This window comes from Microchirus variegatus, assembly GCF_963457635.1.
Source record: "Microchirus variegatus genome assembly, chromosome: 22".
Classification (NCBI taxonomy): Eukaryota; Metazoa; Chordata; class Actinopteri; order Pleuronectiformes; family Soleidae; genus Microchirus; species Microchirus variegatus.
Genome location: NC_139823.1, coordinates 9,569,589 through 9,590,522, shown reverse-complemented (window position 1 = coordinate 9,590,522; position 20,934 = coordinate 9,569,589). Strand labels below are relative to the sequence as shown.

The 20,934-nt window shown below is 40.3% G+C and overlaps 1 protein-coding gene across 3 annotated transcripts in view; it reads right to left on the bottom strand.

Moving 5' to 3' along the window:
* Positions 1–645: 645 nt before the first annotated feature.
* erbb4b (erb-b2 receptor tyrosine kinase 4b) overlaps positions 646–20,934 on the bottom strand; it is a gene marked incomplete at both ends in the record, with an annotated part of 268,165 nt that continues 247,876 nt past the window's right edge. The window contains 8 exons of one of the 3 annotated variants that reach the window (XM_083908815.1): positions 646–1,319; positions 1,478–1,632; positions 3,155–3,414; positions 6,593–6,763; positions 7,236–7,333; positions 9,098–9,244; positions 12,372–12,447; positions 14,895–15,050. In XM_083908815.1, coding sequence (XP_083764941.1) covers positions 646–1,319; positions 1,478–1,632; positions 3,155–3,414; positions 6,593–6,763; positions 7,236–7,333; positions 9,098–9,244; positions 12,372–12,447; positions 14,895–15,050 — 1,737 coding nt within the window. The remainder of the gene's footprint in view (positions 1,320–1,477; positions 1,633–3,154; positions 3,415–6,592; positions 6,764–7,235; positions 7,334–9,097; positions 9,245–12,371; positions 12,448–14,894; positions 15,051–20,934) is intronic. The other 2 variants (XM_083908817.1, XM_083908816.1) reach the window with 2 other exon arrangements.

Below are 20,934 nucleotides of genomic sequence, written 5' to 3'. Positions count from 1 at the left end.
TCACTGGTGCAGTAATATGAATACATTAAAAACAAAACAAAAAAAAACACATGAACAGGCATGTTCAAGCCACATCTGGGCTCCATAGAGCATGTGCTTTACTGTATGTCGTTTGCACACAAGCAATAGCAGTGTGGAAAATGAGAACATGGTGAAATGGTGAATAGTAATTTATTGGCGTGAAAAGAAAAGCATTCATAATTCATGAAAGGTCATGGCAATGATGTTTCTCTTTGGGCTCACATTCGCTTGTTTCTTTCTCTGCTCTTCAGCATCTTTTTTTTTTGATCGTGTTGTTCCTGTAACTCAAGTAAACAGGTACTAATAATGCCATGGACGTGACGAGACTCGAACCCACCGTTGACGAGATGCGTCTACTTGCTCCGGGGATCGAGCGCGAAGCTTAAAAACTTAGTCGAAGCAAAGTGAGGCTGTCGATGACCGTTGTCGTCCTGTGAAGGCAGAGCCACGGAGTGAGAATAAAAGACTTGCAATCAGATATAACGGAGAGAGAAAGGACTCGGGGACAGTGCAAGAAAAGCCCAGGCAGACAAGTGAAGCAAGGAAACGTAATGACTGTTCATGTTCCAATTATCTCAACACTTATCCCTCTAGTCACCCCTCAGTTGTACGACAGGTGGGTCACTACACTACAGTGTTCCTCTGTCTGTATGGCGGGGGCGGCAACACGTTGCCGGCTTTCATTGCGGCCTCGGACAAATATTCCTGGTTCTCAGCCACAGCGGGGCGAATGCGTCCGTTCTGTCGGTAGAAGAAGCGCGTGCTGCAGTCCTGCAGATACTCGGGGTTGTGCAGTGTGGACTTTGGGGGCAGACTGTGCTGCCAGTATTCGGGATTGTCAAACGTGGCTTTCTTGCCCTTCTTATCATACATGATGGTGTTGCTGCTGCTGACGCCCGAGTGCAGAGCATGTCCCGAATGCCCTGGATGCAGGGTGTGTGATGGATATGAGGGATGGGGGAGGTGGCCAGGAGGTAACCCGAATCCAGCGGATGAGACGGCGTGGCTCGATGTTGATGGGTTGACCGTCTGAGATACCGTCTGCGCAGCGGTCGCTCCGGGGCCAGAGATGGAGACTGTGCCGGCCAATCCATTTTTGTCCCCAGGGTTCAGCAGAGAATTCAGGTAGAGCGGTTCATTGACGTACTCGTCGTCCCTGTGGGTGGACTGGATCTTGGGAGTGGCGGTCGCTCCGGTCATGTGCAGGGTGTGGCAACCCGCTCCATCAATCACTGCATGGGCATCGCCATTCCGCCGACGCGTGACAAATGGGTTTTCCTCTACAGGGTTGATATAGTCTAGAAACAAAAGGGTGATAGTATTAGCAAGTCGTTTTTGTTGTTGTTTTTTTTAATCTCCTTTCATTATAAAAAACATGTGCATTGGTTGGATTTAGCAGCTTTATGGACACATTTATGATTTTTAAATCTGTCAATTTAATTTAATTTAATTTAACCTGAGTTGTTCTTGTCTCTCATGGCAGCCATTAAGCCCTCCTGGTCCTTGTCCACTTTTGTCCGCTCCGCTAAAAGACCAGTGGGATCGGCACTGTATCGCTGTCCACTGCTGTCGTCCCCTCCGCCTTGGGAGGTAAAACAAAGGAGAAAAAAAAGCAGGTTTAAAATAAATAGGTTTGAATTATGGCACATGGAAAACGATCAGTAAATATGTGTAAATCCTTTTAATGCAGGATGTACTTTTGCATTTTCAAAAAGATGATGCACTACATCTCTAAGGGACTCTTTTAGTTTTGGAAGGAGGAGAGAAATTCATTTTATTTTGTATCTTTTGAAACACATCTTTATCGTTTTCTTGTATGAACTGTTTATTTGTGTTGTTTTTATATTTTCTACAGTATGTTATAGTTGTATTGTTGTTATTTATTGTTATTTTATTGGATTGGATGGGAATAGATTGGTGGATACCTCTGTATAACCAGAGCCATCCCTGTTCACACATGGTCACATTTAATGTGTAATGAAAGATCATAATTCTCATTCGAGGCTCAATTACTTCAACAGAGGAGATTATGTTTTTTTTTGTACTGTATTTGCCTTCTTGTTTGTTAGCGCATTTACTTAAAAAAATTACAAACCAATATTTTATGAATTCTTGCGGAGGAGTGGGAGCATGATCTAAGGAAGAACCCATCCAATTTTGGAGCAGATCTGGCAGAGGCATGTGCTCTAGGGAGATTTTCTCAAATATTTCCAGCCAAATAAATGTGGAAGGAGGTAAAAAAAAAAAAAAAAAAAAGTGCTGCTGAGTAGAAGAAATGGAGACCAATGTGTGTTATGATAAGTTAAGAGTTAGTTTTGTGCTTATTCATAGGTGAATAAGTGCAACGTCTTGCACAGGGTGGTCTTAAGAGAACTAGAAGTCACTACTGTTGCCTCTCTCCAGCGGAAAGATATGAGCTTAGCCTTTTGGTCCTAATTCCCCAAATCCTCGACTAAACTGCTGAGTGATCCATCATCACAGCACAAATCCAATGGGAGAAAACGGCAGATACGTATGATCAGTCAAGCAGTGAAGTATGATGCTTACACAAATAACCATAAACCTTTTTTTTTTTTTTCAGTTGACATTTAAAGGTGGTCCTAATAGTGTGGAATTGGGTTTTAATGTAGTAAAAAAAAAAGGACTATACAAGGATTTTAAAACAAATGATAAACAGTAATGTGATAAAACTAATATAACTAAATAAACAATGTTGTGATACTCAGGATGTAGTTTTTCCATGGTCAGCCTTTAGCGTTATTAAATATTATTCATTATAAACTTAGAGCCATTGGTAGTTGTAAGTCCAGTTGTTAGGAGATCATGTTATTGCACAGAGCTAGTTTCAAGGTTGGCTCCAAGTGGAAGCGATTGTGTCCATTCCTTGCCATTCACAAGCCAATCAGAGCCTGGTGCGTCCCCGAAACGCAGACAATGAACAAGCCGAGAGCAGATTATTTCCAGATCTTCACAACTGGAGGACATGACACATCGAGTGCACCCCTGTTCTCCTTGGCCATTCTTCAGCTCAACACACAACAGACTCTCAGACCTTCCTCACTCTTACTCCAAAACCTTCACGGCACAAATACTATTACTGCTCTCAGTTTTTCCACAATTTTCAGTAGCACACTAAGCTTTACCTTGACCTGCGCCGAGAGCGGAACATGTCCCGAGGGTGCTCGACCTTGGGGAGGCCTGCTTCCTCAGGGTGCCATTGCAGCGAGGGTCGTCTTGGTTGCCGCGGACAAATCCACTACCGAGTTGTCCCCCTGAGGCCAGGTCCTGTGGAGGGAGGCAACTTCCAGATACAGGTGGAACAGAGACCACTCTGGGGAGGGTGGCCAGCATGTCCTCCATGCTGAAACTGGGGTCCTGGTAGCTAAATTGGTTCTAGGTAGATGGAGAGCAGGGAGACGGGTTTAGTCAGGGACCAGCATCTTCTCTAAGTTAGGAGTGGATTGTCCAGCTTTTATGATCTATGAAAGTACACCATAATAAACAACTATAAATTAATCATCAAAAATAAACAAAAAAAATATTTTTGAATAATAAAATCCTTTGTAGTATTTTTTGTGTCATCTGTAATATTTCAAAGTGACAGGCAGGGGAGACAAACAGCAGTGCCAAACAATGATATGGCTGCGTGACTGCCAAGGACAATTTAATTAAAATGTTTTTAATTAAATGGCTCCATGCAGCAAAGTCTGCAGCCATATCAGCCCTGCCCTGCTGTGTACATTTGTGTCTATGCTCACAGCAAAACAGTGCTTTTTTAGAACCTCACTGTGAGCTTTATTCTAATTTATCTTTGTTCCTCCTTCTTCCAGCGAATTCTTTGTTTTCCGTTTCATGTCCATGGAGTCTGATAAGCCTGTGATCTTCCTACCATGACAAAAAAAAAACCTGTTATTTTCCTGTTACACACATTTTCTCCTTAAACACAAGGACAAGAAAGTCAAAAGGGACAAACCTTCATTTATTTCTGGTCTGTGTATTAAGACTCAGGGTCATATCCCACTTCAAAACTGTTTTTTATTTAACTCTTTTATTGAACTAGGAACCCAATTATTTGTTATCATGTAGGCATGTGCCACGATTTAGACAGTAGTTGCTGCTGGTACACCCCTCTAATGAACTTTTTTTTTTTTTATCAGCAGCAAAAAGCATCTTCAAAGCAAAGTTTGGCTACTGGCATGTCCTGGTTTGAGTACTAATTTATTAACATCAGTTGATAAAAAATACCAGCACCAACCTGAACACAAAGGAAAATCGTGATCTTAAATAAATAATCATGTGAAGTGGTACCAGCAGGGTGACAAGCATATTGTTGTCTTAAACTCTTACAATGAAGACCATTGTGGACTTAATTAATCCTCTGTGTTAGAGTCTTAACATTGCGGCTGAATATTTAAGAGGGTAAAGTAAGAGCCCGAGGAGAACAAGGAGTGTGTCACCATGCTTGCACTTGAGGCCACCGCTGAATTGAATACTTCTCATTATCAATTCTGAACTCTCAAAATGCCATTGGGCACTGGGATGCATAGTGACAATGACAATTTATATGACATATGGGTTTTCAATATGTGAGTTTAGAAAAAGAAAAGGTGTTACTGTGTTGTAAAGTGAACGAAACCACACAAAGTTAATAATTAAGTAGCCAATGTAATATGAAAGCAGAAAAATAGCAGATAAGAACTTGTTGTTGTCAAAATAATCTTCCACGCTTCTGAAAATGCACCAAACAGAACTGGAACAGTTGTTTGTGTTATTGGCATTCAGCAGTTGTTGTATTCTGACACCAAACAACAAAGGGGGGGATACTAGAATACAAAATGGCTGAGTTGTCTAGCTGTGTGATGCCAGTGTTTTTGTGATGGCTTCAAATAGAAAAAGGAAGACGATGGACATTTGAGACTGAAGGAGTCAGTTTTGAAGAAGGCAATTGCCGTAGTTTCACAATGGAGAGAGAAGAAGGAGATCGGACAGAGAAGAAAGTGAAAGTGAGATGGCTTTTGTTTTGAGATCTCTTGAACTGGACTGTCCTGCAGCAACCTGCACACTAAAGGAAACTCGCTCCCACATTTATACAGAAAACGAAACTAAATCATCTGAATTGTGAAGGTCACACATATGCTTTAAGACATCAAAACTTCCACAAGCAGAAGCTGAGTATCCAGATCAAATAGGAGACGTACTATAAAGCAGTACAGTGTTAGTGCAGATTGTGTGTGTGTGTGTGGGCTGGATGTTTAAAGCTGTGTCGGTAAATATCATAGAATAGACTTCATACCAATGCAATAGAGCGTAGTTTGCAAATAAACTACACAAAAAAAAAGAATGTGACACAGGTAACAATGGAGGGGGACATCCAGCACTTTGCCATCTTTCTTCATGCAACACGGCTGTTCATCACAGGAGTTAGCAGCTTTGTTCGACAGGTTGCATGGATTAACACCGCCGACTGCCCTACTATCACACATAAGTGATGACTCAACAGGTCACTCCAGTGTGTACAGAGTCCACTTCTGAATGGAAACCCAACAAATGATGCAAGGTACAGAATTTAACTGAATTGTACCGCTTTGGGGGAAACAACTCTATAGCTGTGATAAAGCTAAGAAAGGCCTTGAAATTGATCCTGGTGTAGTCAGCCAGTAATGGTCTATTTGGTTCTTATTGAATCCCCTGTAGTTAGTTGAAGTCGCCTACAGCTACAGTAACTACAGTAGATGACTATGGAGTGAATTCCAATTCCTTGCTTAACCCTCAATCTTAACCCTCAATCTCAAAAATGCGCGCTCCCTCTAGTGCAAGTGCTGTCCTGATTCTCAGAAAAATTAAGTAGAGGGCTGTATCGCCCTCAATATTGAGATTTTCCGAGACCACCCTTGGGAGCAAGGGCTACCCAGAATGCATTGCGTGTTTTCACATAAGAAAGATGGTGTCGAAAGCAGCGAAGCAAGTACGATACAAATTAAGTATTTTCTTTGTTAATAGAGATATAAAAATTATGAAAACCATTGTTTTATCTTTTTAGTTTAGGCCCATATTATGGATTACTGACGTCATTGTTGCGTAACATTTATTTTTATTTGACGATCTTTTGTCAATAGCCGGCCGGTGCGGACAAGCGATCGTTTGCTAGAGTTTACTTTTCAATAAGCCGTGGTGTGTGGTAACTGTCAGCTGAATATGTCCGTGGTTGTGGTATTTGTACGAGTATCATCTTATAACTAACTGACAACCTAATAACTTGACTGACAAACGGATCGTAATAAATAATCGTGACGTAAATGTGTTCTTCTTCTTCTTCTTTTTTGGAGTTGACAGACTGGACGCAGCTTTCGCGTTATTCTGCCCCCTACAGTCTGAAGACGTATCTGCATTTAAGGGGTGTCCCATTTCTAAGTGACAGAATAACCCTCAACACTTGGTTTTGAGGGCCAGTTAAGATTAAGGTTTGAGATTGAGGGTTAAGATAGGAATTGGAATTGGCCCTATGACCTTCACAGACACGTTATTATCGAATCATACCCCGAGGGTCTCCACAGATTCGTATTACAAATACCTTGTTGGAGTCCATGCACGGGCGGGACGTGTATGCCAGTGGTGGAATGTTGAAGGAGTGCGGCACCAGATACTCGTCAACATCCATCAGGTCCTCCAGCTCCTCCTCGTCCAGGAGGCTTTGAAAGAACTTGCTGTCGTTGGGGCTGGGCAGCTTCATGCGGTCATCCCCCTGTGTGTGTGTGTGTGTGTAGTGGTCCGGAAAAAATAATCAGATGTTTCATTGAAATCACAAGAATGTATGTAAAGGCTGACATTACTAATCAAGTTAATTATTTGGCGTAAATAACAATAACGTATGTAATTACAAGATTTGTATTTTTGTGACATTTTCGGCTTTTACGTCTTAATTGGTAAAAATATCTTCTTGTGATTATTACCTTAACATCTGCCACTGACTAAAGCATTCCTTTATACTTCTGACTAACACCGGCAATAAAAATAAAAAAAAATTTAAGATAAAAACACAAATAACTAAATGTCGGTGTGTATAAAAAGCAATATGCAAAGTAAAATGTCATTTGTATTGAATTTTTAATGTTATCCCCTACCATGATACACCCCTCTATAAATTGGCCCAAACAACAAGAGACACTTTTAGGAGACATTTAACTAATGTGGCTAAACCAAAAAGGATTACATACCTGGATGACGAGGTATCTCTGGGGATCGCGCGCCATTCGAGTGAACTCTGCAGCCAGCTCCTTGAATTTGGGCCGACTGTCTGCATCAATCATCCAGCCTGGAAACAATGTGAAGGATAATTTTTGATCAGTATGAGGCTCTGCATACAGATATTGATATTTAAACCTGTGGATACTGAATATTTTATTATTCGACTTAATTCATTATGAAATAATATCTTTATGTCTGCACCTGCAGATGGGTGGAAGAGAACATCAGTGGTGATCAGCTTCCCCTTATTATGATTCCATACACAAGGTCCCTCACTAATAAGTATGCATACAATGTCATGAGTCCCAAGCTCATATTTGTGCTATTTCGCTTTCATCCGAATCCTTTGAGACCTAAAAAAACATTTTATTTTTTTTCACATGCACACGTGTGAATGACAATTGAGAGTGTCACTAAACACGAGACATCCAGAAGGCTATACCTCCACAGCACATCTGCCTCAGTAGTTAGATCACTATTGTGCCTTCGTCAAACCCGGCCCACCCATTTATTTCCCTGCGCCAAAGCAATGTCGCAAGAACGACAGATCAACCTACATGTTAAACATTAAATCAGCGAAGCGTGACAAATTACACTCTGACAGATGCAAATGTGCTTCCTGTTTCTTAAAGTCTCAGAAGATTCTCAATATAACTCATTTTTTTTATGGTACAAAAATGTTGTCATTTGTCCCATAATGAACAATTACTGATTTTTATGTGACATTCTCTTTATTTTAATCACTTTTTTCCACTCTAAAGATAAACACTGTTTCATCACTTGAGATGCCATATGGAGTAATACGCTCCTCTGCCAATTTTCTCTGTGAGCACATCGTTCCCGTGCCAAAGCAATCATGTGATCTGGCCCTGAGTAGAGCCTGTTGAGGTGTCCAGGGAAATAAGGCAAAGGGGTCCAAAGAGAGAATGTGGCTTTACACGCAAAGTACACACATACAGATACAGGAAATTTCATATGTAAAAGGGATCTTTTATCTTGGTTGCTTAGTTTCGTGCCAACAAATCCAAAAGTGTATTGAAAATAAAGTGTAGTACTGTATAATGTGCAGACTGGGTGTTTGAGAAGAGAGGTTATAGACTCGTAACAATGACCTATCCCTGCTGTGTGTGTATTTGCCAGGTTGGCACAGGTTTAGTGTGTCAGTAAGAGTCAAGGTGACAGTGAGGGCCATAGGCTTCAGCTTAGAGAGTAGAGGACAAGGCCTCGTGGTGCTGGCACCTCTTTTTCCTGGCAGCAGAAGCCAAAAGTTACAACATCACCAATGACCCCAGTGTCTGACAGTGTGACAGCAGTGACTGAGCTATAAGGCTAACGCGTTGGCAGTGGGCCTCACAGTCAGTCAGAGAAATGACTCCCTAATTATCGTTAACCACTAATCCTCCTTAATTATATTTGAAGGGTATCTCACTCATGAATAAAAAATACAACTTTTCTGCTTTCAGACATTAATCTTTGACATCACTTGGACCGTTTGTAGTTCATAAATCAGTGGTGGCATTTTTGAAAATGACTCGGTAAAAGCACAATTATTTTGTCTGCTTTAACTAAAAAACATAAAATCCGCTGGTTTGTCTCCTGTGTACTGTGACCTGAAAAGCTGGAAATCGTGACTCTTCCGAATGGCACATTTTCAGATTGTCGATTGCACCGCTGCCAAAATAATTTGTTAAATCACAGACCCCGTCATTCAACTAATATCAGATGGTGTTGTGTTCAGCTCCCCCTGCAACCCTCAAACGATTAGTGGCATGGAAAACAGATGGATGTATGGGTGTATCATTATTAAGACACCTCGAGTGGTTCTACTTACATTTGACCATGACCATGTAGACATCGATGGTGGAGATCGGCGGCTGCGGAAGGCGTTCTCCTTTCTCTAGCAGGTCTGGGATGTCTCTGGTGGAAATCCCATCATATGGCTTCCCTCCAAAGGTCATCAGCTCCCAGATGGTTACTCCTAAAAAGAAAAAAAAAGAAGAGGGATGCAGGATTGATAAACAGAAGAGATGCACAACTATGTCTTAAAAAATGTGTTGCCCCCACAACTAAACTGTATGTTTTCCAGGTTACATTTTGACTAAAATGTTAAGAGAGCACCTAAGCCTCAAAATGTCCGTCTGGACTTTTTTTTGTGTGCATATTTACACCATTAAATGTTCATAAAATTGTGCTTTTGCCCATTTTTCCAGAATAACTTCCAATAACTGCCAGGTGTTTATAATTTACTGCAAGTTAAAATAGTGTATCGATTCATAATGAAGAAAAACTAAAAGTTTTATTGAGAAAAAAAACACTGTCGTTGTGCATGAACACCATATTTGCGTGTTAAATTTGAAATTTCAACAGTTTTACAAATCATTACGTAATTACGGTAATGCAAAGTGCCGTCTTCGATCGGCTCGGTGTTAAAGGGTTAAGAAGGGTAAAGTGTGAGATTCAAATACAGAGAAGAAATTAGTAAAAAAAAGGGAAAGCCAAGGAAGAATAATGCGTAAATATAAGTTCAAGTAAGAAAAGAATAAACATGAGGGAAAAAAATGAAACAAATATTAAAACCAGGAGATCAGAGGGCCGGGGTGAAGATGAAAGATGATGAAAGTAGTAACAAGATAAAGTCTAAAGAGGAGACATAAGAGACATGACTTAGCAGAGGACAGGAGAGGAACTCATCACAGTCTTGAAAGTCATCAGCTCGTCTGAACTTTTAGCACTCATCAGCCTTCATCTTGTTAGTGTTAATGAGCTACTGAATGGAAAGCAGAGTAAATGCACACAATGAGATGAAGGTATAATAGCTACCAGTGATAGATGACCACAAGGGACATGGATGCACTAAACCGCACTGATAGTTTTATTTAAACTATTATATGTAACACATATTGCTCTCTTGATATAACTAATTTTGTCAATTTTTTTTTACAAAATATTCTAAGAGTCAAAGAAAGACCTCAACAGGAAACTGTTCTTTGAAATAAATCCACGAACGCTGCATTAGACTGAGCATAATTGTCTTTTGATTTAAAGCTTGCTGATGTGCTGACGCATGCAAAGACTCAACATTACAGCAGTTGAAGTTGTAGATCAGCACTCGGGGCAGAACGTGATCTGGATCAGGAACCAGATGCAATTCCTATCCAAACCTGGACTTTTCCATTTCCATTAATCATTGATAATTGCCATGCTTTTGATGCCGCAATTGTATTTTAACTAGCATAGCTTTCGTAGCCGTGATGGCACCAGAGGTCCAGTGTATACAGACCAGTTAAATGTACTGTAAATCATAACGTGACTCTACTCAGCAAATGATATCAGTGATTTCGGATGAACAATAAACTGATAATCAGAGGGAGGTAAGAAACCTAACTACGAATAATGTGAACTGTAAATAGAGTAAATTTAGAAATTCTGAATTTACTAAATTAATTTACCCTTTTTATTTTATTCTTTTTAAATTAAGCAGTGGTTTGATATTCATTTCACGTGCATCTAAAGTTCTTTATTTCTAAGTCTTTTAGTGATGAGGCTTCTCTGCATGGGCAAAGGGTGACCCTGTGACAGTAATGGGGCTTCTGCATTATACAGTTCTAGCACTACTTAGCTCTACTTTTTTCTTCTTCTTCTTCTTTCCATTAGGTATAGTAACCTGTTACCTGGTACATTTTTTGGTTCCTTTTTTGGTTCAGTCCGCAGAATTACTAGACGGTGCAGACCTTCCAGTGTTTGGTGGCGTTTGTGTTGCATTTAAAACAACTTAAAGGCAGTTTTCCCGTAGCTGTGCTCTGAGGACCCAACCCACGTCGAGGAAGTACTAAGTAATGGAGAAGGACGTGCGTGAGTCGAGTAGTGCTCGAACTGTATCATAAATGTACTCAGTGAGTGCTACTCACAGTCCACTCCAGACTGGTTGAAAAAAAAAAATCAATACGTACACAACTGTAACAGAAAAATAAGGCAGCAATGTTGTTATATTAATATATTGCTGGAACTCAAGTGTTAATAGTGGAGGTGATGAGGAAACATTGACCTTATTATGGTTGCACTTAGAGTTTTATAGAGGAGTTGGTCAGGCTTCAAAAATCAATGACTCAGTTCTAATACAGGGGAGATAACACCAGTAGCACCAGTAGGGAGTCACACTGTTGACAGATTTCTAAAGTTGAGAAAATGACTTATGGTTCCAGACCTAATGTAGTGAGGATTATTCCAGTGACACAGATTGTTTGCCCAATTTCAAATCCGAAAGAAACATAACAATCTATAGTGCAATTTGCAGGTCTGATGATCAGGCTCTCTTATCTTATTCTCATTACGCTGGAGAACATGTTGGCCATCCAGGATTCCACCATTTCACTTTGTCTGCTGTATATGAACTTTGCTTGATGAAAGAACTCAAATTTAGTTAGTGAAGAAAGCGTATAGATGGTGTGGATTTATATTGGCCAACCAGGATTTTTTTTAAGTTATACGTTTAAATGTAAACATTATTATGTGCCTGCATGTCCTTTATACCATGCAGCTCCAATCAAGTGTCTTGGATGTAGTCTGGACAAGTAATGCTATGTTAAAAAAAAACAGATAATCTACCAAAGTACATAGGAAACACACATCTGCATCGACTGCATCGCTTTTTTAAAATTATATTTTAAGGTGAAGACAGGTTTAAAAGTTACACTGAGGTTGAGGTTTGAGTCAGGGTTAGGATTAGACCACTAGTTATTATGGTTAAGGTAAGATTAAGTCTCCAAGTCATGGAAAACAGTGTGTGTGTGTGAGAGAGAGAGTGGGTGGGGTGGGAGGCAGACTGTGGCTGAGTGATAGAGGTTCTAAAATGGAGCTTTGAGTGGCTGTGCTTCTGCACAGTACATATATTATTATATTCTATTATAGTTATTTGTTCGGAAGACATGCACTGAAAGTGCCTGACACAGGTTTCAGATACAAGAACATGATTCTAAAATAAAAAAAAAATAGCTTTAAGAATACACCTCATCACTACCTTGTCTCCTTTATTATATACTAAATAGCACAGTAAAAACCTAATGGACAAAATCCACTTCCACTCACAAGTGAACTTGAAAGCTTACCATAACTCCAAACATCACTCTGGTGAGTAAACTTCCTGTAATGGATACACTCCAAGGCCATCCACTTGATGGGCATCTGACAAAAACAAGCACAGGACTGTGTTATTATACATGTGCAATATCCACCTTTAAAAAGCTGCTCACAATAGTCAGTGTCTCTGTAAACAACATTTGGAAGGTGATGACATAATTGCTTGGTTGAGACTAAAAAGTGGATTCTTTTTTTTTTGTATGCAGTGCAGTGCTTTGGCAGAAATTACTACGCAATTCACATTAAGGAGAAAAAAGACAGAAAAATCAGGTTTGATGACAGAATGTTTATTTGGATAAGTCAGGGTCAGATGGAGGGCAGTTTTCGTGAAAATAATTATATCCGAAACAAAGTCATATTGATTACAGTTATGGAGGTCAAGAGGGGGCATGTGTGGAAGGTTAGAGTCTGTCTGCCTTTTGCTCAGATTTGATTAGTTTCTTGAGAAGAGATGGTTTGATAACAACAATCAAACAAGAAAGAGATGAACAAAAATTAGAAGAGGCCAGGAAGTCGGCGTTAAAGTGAGCCCCGAGGAAGTATTTGTGACATTGTTCGCACGGTTTTGTGATTTCCGTTCCACAAAATGCACCAACAGAGCGGAACAGTTTCTCACTTCCTCCAATAAAGCTGTCATTTGTTCCTCTGTCTGGATATAAAACCCTAATAAATGCTAATGCGTTTTTGTTTGTCACTGCTGTCTCCTACTGAGTGTTAATGGTAAAGTCCAAACAAGTATTTCAATATTATTGTGTATCAGAGCGGAAGCAAAACCAAATATCATCCACGTCTGCTGGCTCAAACGATCACATAGAGCATACAGTATTAGTGCAGTACAGTGTAACTATACCAACACATCCATATGTGCTTTAATAATACCGGAATGACAACTGTGGGGAAATAATAATTGCCACTAAGATCCCTGTGACTTCATCCATTCAGACCTTTAAGATAGAAAGATAAATTTTAGTCCCATTAAAACATTTTCCACCCACCATCCATTATTTAGACCACTTATCCCTTTAGAGGGATGCAGGGAGAGCGAGAGCCAGGCAAGACGCAATACACACACACACACAGGTCGATTAAAACATTATGCCAATACTATTTTTAAATATGAAGAAAATTACGTTAAATGTAAAAGGTAAATAGTTCATGGCATTGCGATCGATAGAAATGTAATCTCTTCAATCGCTATGCGGCAACTGCACCTGGTTGAAAGCTACTAACCTGGATCTGCTTATGTATGTAAACTACCAGGCAGATCTTTTTCTTTTTTTTTTTTTCATTTGAAGGCAAATTAACTAATTTATTATTTGCATCCATCAGCCCCTTGACATTTTTAAGCAATCATGCCAACTCTAAAATGAACACAAAATGTTGTGCTGATTCTCTCATCTTACTCTTCGTGTAGAACCTGAACCTGATTTAATTTTCCAAAATGGCACACTAATCTTTAAAGGTGCCATATGTAAGAATGTGGCCAACAACGGTTACTACATTCAAATTCAAAATACTGAGGTCTTTTAGGTTTCGTTTTCTGACATAACTGGCAACCTGTGTTTGCTCGGCAACTGAGACTCTACTGACTGCAATGATTGGTAGACAGCGGTAGGTGGCGCCACATGCCAAAACATGATATCAAAACATAAACATGATTTGCAGTCTGCAAAATGTTTTTTTAATGCAAATATTTTGGCTGTACTGTTGTTGTTGTTGTTGGTGAGTTCAGTTTGTTATATGAACATTATTCCTGAGTCTCTGACATATAAGGAGGATTTTATGGCCAGTTGCTTTAGATTTATTACATAATGCACCTTTAACTATTAATCTACAAACGTTTCTCTCAGTGCTCTGTCCAGGTTGTACCCTGCCTTTCGTCATACGTCAGCTGGGATTGTTGGTGTGGGAAAGACGGAAGCGGGCGTGAATTTCATATCAGTTGTGGCAGGTGACGCGAACTGTGAAATCTGGTGACGCGAAACACACTAAATTTGGTCACGATTATAAATCTTCCAACATCCATAAAATGGTCGCGCCATGTGCACACTCTGAAAAGAGCGGTACAGGGCAAAAGAAAGAGAAGGCTCAGCGAAAAAGTGAGATGGGAAATTCTTCTACCTTGTAAGTTCTGAAAATGTAATTTAGCATGTGTTACTACAAGACAACACCAGCTTGTTTTAGTAATGTGATGTGAAATTCTGCGATGCATTCAGTGTGAGTGCACCATTATTCAAAACACCTTATTCAGTGGTGTTGGCTAAACTGCTACTGTACCTTTAACCTTGTATGGTTATGTTTTTTTTCCTCTGTCTGTCTGTGAGCAGCATAATTCAAAAAAATGCAGAGACAGATTTGGATGGAATTCAGAGATGTATTATGCCCCAAGAAATAAATTATGAGGTGGTGATCCAGATAAGGAACCAGATTCAGGATTTTTTTTAAAATACAATTATCTACCATACCAGAGGTAGGGTAGTGTACTTATTTACCTTTCCTCCATCGGCATTATATTCCTTCTCATTGACGTCCAGCAGGCGAGCCAAGCCGAAGTCGGTGATCTTAATGTGGTTGGGCGATTTGACCAGGACGTTTCGTGCTGCCAGATCTCTGTGAACCAACCTTCGCTCCTCCAGGTACATCATCCCCTGCAACGCATGGACACAACGTCATATCCTGTGGGAATCATTTATATACAATACACATTCTGTACGTGCAGCAGTATGGCGTGCTTATTCACATATGCAAGTCTGATACTTGTTCACCATCCGTCTTCATCATCATCATCATCATCATCATCATCATCATCATCACAATCATCACGACCACCACCAAGACCCATTAGAATTTTTTATAATTACTTGTATCATCATCATTACCACACTGCATTGTTATTTTCATGGTTATAATTCCCATCAATCAACAACTAGACTGTGGAAGAGCCCTTGTTATTGCTAAATGCTTCGCGATGCAGTAACAGCTGCATCAACCCAGAGGCAGGTTTTCAATTAAAAACAGGAGCCGTAGAAGAGAGGAGTGTTGGAGCAACACATTTTATGCAATGCATTAACCGAACAATTAAGAAACCACCCCTCTGCTCTTTCTGCCTGTCCCTTCTTTAAATAATGATGATTATCTAAGAGGCAAAGACATTTCTCTCCAACATCAGCATTATACTCTGACCAAGTTTCCATAATACGATTCATCTCCAGCATTCATTTCCAGGGAAGGTTCGGCTTATTTTTTTGAATGAACGGCACAGAGGGCCCTCAACACCACTCTGAGCGTCAAACATTTACAGCAACTGAGACACTGAAACCACAGGTGATGTACTTGTTTGTTTGTTTTCTGCAACGCAAATGTGTACATTTATTATAGTCATAAATATGATTATTTTTTACTTTTCAAATCTCAGCAGCAAAGTGTTCTCAAATAAAAGCAGACATTTGCAGTACTCAAAGGAAAAGTGTTCACATTGTAAAACTTATTTTCTTTTCTTTGAAGTGGGTTTTTAACCTTCAGTGCTCACATGGCACGGATCTGTGCCGCAGGTGCACACTTGGTAAACTCCTTATATGGACATCCTGGGGGTGGGTGTTTATAGGTCACATTTTCAGGCTTTTTCATCTTCTTATGTGTTGTTGAGTTAAAATGTTATGATTCATTGTATATCACATTTTTAGTAGTGAAGTAATAAAATATAAAGTAACAGTAATTGTGCAGAAGTCACAAAATAGACAGTTTTTTCCTTTTTATTCCAAAAAACGAGCCAAGGAAACTTTGACTGTGAACTGTGACATATTTCGAAATTTTACAAATTAAATCTAATTGTCAACATTTTGAGTACTTTTTCCTCAGGTGTGTTTATATAGTTGGTGAAAATTACATTTTCTTTTTCATCAGATTGTCTAGGTCAGAGGTCTCAAACCCACGGCCCATGGACCACATGTGGCCCCAAAATGAATTCATTTCGGCCCACCACTTAATATCACATAAGAGTTATTTATGTATGTTTTTTATTTTTTTATTAATGGATTCATTTGCTAGACACTCAGAGGCCCCCAGGTCATTTGAATTTGAAAACCCTGGTTTGGGTTGTGTTGAGAAAATAAATAGATATAAGACACCCTATACTGCACATTCTTATAGCCTCTGTATAGACTGTACATTTAAAAAAAAAAAAAAAATGCTCTGTGTTCTAAGGGTTAAAGTGCAAGACAGCGTAAGCAGACCTTATTTTCTCAGGCAGAGCCTTACAAAATGCAGGAGCCCTAAATGTTATAGTGGCCTGTTAGTCATCAAACTGGACCTTGGAACAAGAAGATATATTGAACGGGGAGATCTAATAAATAACTCTTGGCCTGTAATAAAGCCAGAATCAGTGAAATAAATAAATCATCACTTTTCCTGTCTGTAGCATCAGTTAGGGATTAAAATACTCAAATCAACATTATACTATGGAGAAATTTATGACCAACAGCAGCATCGATTCAAATGTGACAGCGTCGGCCTTCAATCGTATCATTTCTAATTAATACAAATATTCACACAGAATGAAATAAAATGTCAACTACAAAAGTCTAACATTATTTTCTTTAACCCTGTGCAAAGGCTGCTGCTTGCACTACATCACAGACTTTCACTACCCACGGTGCATCACTGCAAGAGTGGATCTGCGGAGGAAGATAGAGAGAGAGAGATAGGTAAGGGAGGAGGGCCCTGATTCAAAAAACAATTACAAAAACGGAACCACTTTGTTTGAAGTGGCAAGAGGGCGGGAAAAATTAGGCTTTATTTGAAAAAACATAAATTGGGTTTAGCACGAATTTGGTTGGAGTAGTGGAAGGAAGAGTGGACGGCGGTGGAGAGCTGAGTGGGGAGAGGATATGTGAGGGCTGCACGGCGACATTCTAAGAGGTGAGATTACACTGGTAAGGCTATAATCACGCTGCCTCATTTGATTTCCTCTCAGGTGGAGAGCATGTGGTGTTCAGCACACACCTGCACGTCTGCACACATACAGCCCACTGGTCAATATCACTGCATGTGTGTGTGTGTGGGCTGACAGCGGAACCATGAATAAACAATGTCAAAAAGAAAACAACAACACACGGTGACCAGCAACACGATGTGTGATTTTAATTCTTGTCTGTGAGGTTGTTTACTTCTTCTCTCTCTCTCCAGCTTTTGCAAGAATACACAAATGCACACACAGAGTGAAAGAGAAAGGTAATGCTCGACTCCCATGCCATCAAGTCTGTGTCAGCATGTATGCCATGCTTTACACAGCCAGGTTTCTGAAAGATTATTATTTGTACATAAATCATGCCCGGTAATCTCCTAAATTTTCTAGACAATTAAGCAGCGGAGAGGTAGAATAGATGGCTTGGCAAGCGATGAATTCTAATTTAGCAGCACAATAAGGTTGAGTGGGGGATGTGATGGAAGTGTGCAGTGTGGGAAGTGGCTGCAGACGTGCTCGAGCAACAAACTTCGTTTTTTTTTTCTTCAGTTGCCGCCCTCCCACGTGGCAATGAAGAGAGCAACTCACTGCCAGAGGTTTGCCAATGCAGCAAGCGTGAATGCGACAGCCAGAGAGATGTCACCTGTGGAAACTATATTTCGGGGTAAGTCTACCACCGGAGAAAATCCATAGGCTTCAGACAGACTCTGATATGATTGCACCTTCAGACCTGAGCTGCTTTTCAATCAGTGGGGATCAGGTCTGTGCCCCTAAGCCCTGCACATGGAGCTTTTACATGGAAACTCAAGTCAAGAAATAAACCTTCAGTTCCTGGATCAGAAATACCAAGGCTTAGAATCACATAATTTCAGGGAAAATACAATGGCACCGACCGAGTACTATAGAAAGCCACGTTCAGCATGTAATTGTGACAGCATACAGTTGGACAGAAGACATGAGCTTGAATACATGAAGTTTGACATGGTTATACACTGACCAAACTGCATGAATTGAATTACCATGTAATGCAGGTTTAACATTTTGCCCCTAATTGGAAAATTACAGTATTTTTCCTTTTTTTTTAGTGGGCACAGAAAGTCTCCGCTTGAAGATTACCTTCATTTCAGTCAAAGCAAGTAGATTCATTCCTCAGTTCAAGTGGTGGTGAAGAAAGTCTCATTAATAGAGGAAGAAAGAGAGCAAAGAGTGTATGCAGGGTGCTTTACTGCCCTTTCACTTGTCAAAAGAATTACTGCTTACCCAGGAAATATTCTGACCTCCCGTCCTGGTTATTTATGCTTATTTCACAGAGTCATGCAAACAAAACACGAGCGGACAGGATTATCCACAGATTTGTTTTGCGATGACAGATTTGGCGACGAATGGCAAAAGGGCTGAGATTAAATCACTGGGAGGAGAGTGAGGAGAGGTTGTGCTCATTTTTCAACTACTGGCACTTCTCACTACTGTTTATCCGAGAAAAGCACACAATCGCACACGCTCACAGAGGGGTAGCTCACACACACAGGCGGGAAACACACAGAAATCTATAACATAGTGATTCATCCTGATGCAATGTTATTCATGAGGAAACACTTCTAATGAGTTTGAGGTTCTATAAATATCATGTGTTCTCCTTTTTTATAGTGTGTGTGTGTGTCTCCGTGAGGACCGAAAACATATAAACCATAAGAATCAAGGACATTTTGGCTGGTTAAGACTAGGCTTATATGTAGGTATAGATTAGGGTTGGTTTAAGGTAGAATGAATGTAACCCAAGAAATGACACGCAACCCATAAGCATCAGCGGGGATTGTGTGGAAAAAGGTCACGGACATGCGTTTCCTGGGAGTCTACACTGAGGATGACCCGACCTGGGGCGTGAACATGACAGGGCTGCTAAAGAAGGCACAGCAGAGACTCTACTTTCTGAGGGTCGCCAGTCGGAAGAAGAGCAACATATCAACCAGTGTCCTTCTACCGCTCAACCATAGAGAGCACCCTCACTGTGTGCTGTATCCCAGCTGCACTGTGGCAAACAAGAGGGAGCCCCAGAGGGTCATCAAAATGGCTGCGGTAATCACCAGGTGCCCTCTACCCACTCAGAAGGATCTGCACAGTTCTGGCTGCCTCAGGAGAGCCACTAACATCTCAAAGGACACATCTCACCCCGGTCATTCTCCGTTTGAGCTGCGACCTTCATGCAGACTCTATAGTGCCATTAAAACAAGAAATAACAGATTCAAATCCAGCTTCCATCCAACTATGAGCTGTAAATGCAGAGCAAAACAGCAGGGTCAGGTTCACTCCAATGTTTTTGTCCCTGTGAGTTTGTCCTGCAGACAAACTGAGACTGAGCGACAATCACTGTGGATGTGTGCATGTAGTGTCAAGGCTCGGTCCATATTTTCCCCATTCTGTATCTGCAGAGAGCTGCGAACTCGACGGAAATGACGGTCTCTCAGTCTAAAGAGTATAATTTCACATTTCATTCCATTACAATCAGTGGCGATTGCTCTCGAACAGCATGTCGTCAAATAATCAACACTCTAGGATCCACTGTGCAACCAACTGACAGGTACAGTTGGCTACAATATGTCTTTCAATGTAGTGATTTGTCAGCAATAAAATGAACCAACCAACCCTATATTTAAAAAATATATATATATATTCTTACTACTTAAATTGGCTTCTTCTGAGGACTACATCAACTTTTTTATCCGCAGTCTGTGCCATAACCAGGTTAGCTGCCCCCAACTTCCGGTCTCCATGCATGGTATCCATTGTCTAAATGCATTCCATGACAGATGTTATGTAAATAGGGCCTCATTATAGACTAAAAAGTCAAACTTTATCTCGTCCACACATAAACTTCAGCAGTCAATGTGACCAATGGGTTATAGATAGTGCTGGGGCATTAACGGCGTTACTGGGGTTAACTCATGAGGCCTGACCGGAAAAAGATGCACGTGACGTCATGTTTACGTGTCTCCCGATTAAAATGTTAAAATGAGTCTCAAAAGTATAACTAAACTAACCAAACTTTAAAAACAGAGGCAAACATAAGCAGTACGCTTGTTATTTGCATCTTTTTCTGGTCAGTCGTCATGGAAATGCACCATGCGTTAACATTAACGGTGTTAATGGCCCAACACTAGTTATAGATCTTTTTTTTTATATATCAAATAATAAAATTATACATCTCCTTTCAAGTGTAGAGTATCAGGCCTAATAAAAATGTAAAATGACTCTCATTCACTCTGAATTGAAGCCATTTAATTCTGAGCACTGAACACTCAGGAGCAAGAAAACATGACTCGCCTGCGCCGTTTTTCTCTTTTATTATTCAGCCTCTTTGGCACATTTTAACTGGGGTGCAGTATTTCTGGAGGGCACGGGATGTTTTGTTGACTGTCTCTTTTGTGTTATCGTATGGTAAATAATTGTTGCAGTTTTAGTGGAGGCTCATGACAACATTGCGGCATCTGTTTGATGTATGCCTGCGTCATTTGGATTAAAACAAAAAAAAAAAAGCGGTGGGGGGGTTCGAGTGGGGATCGGAAAAAAAG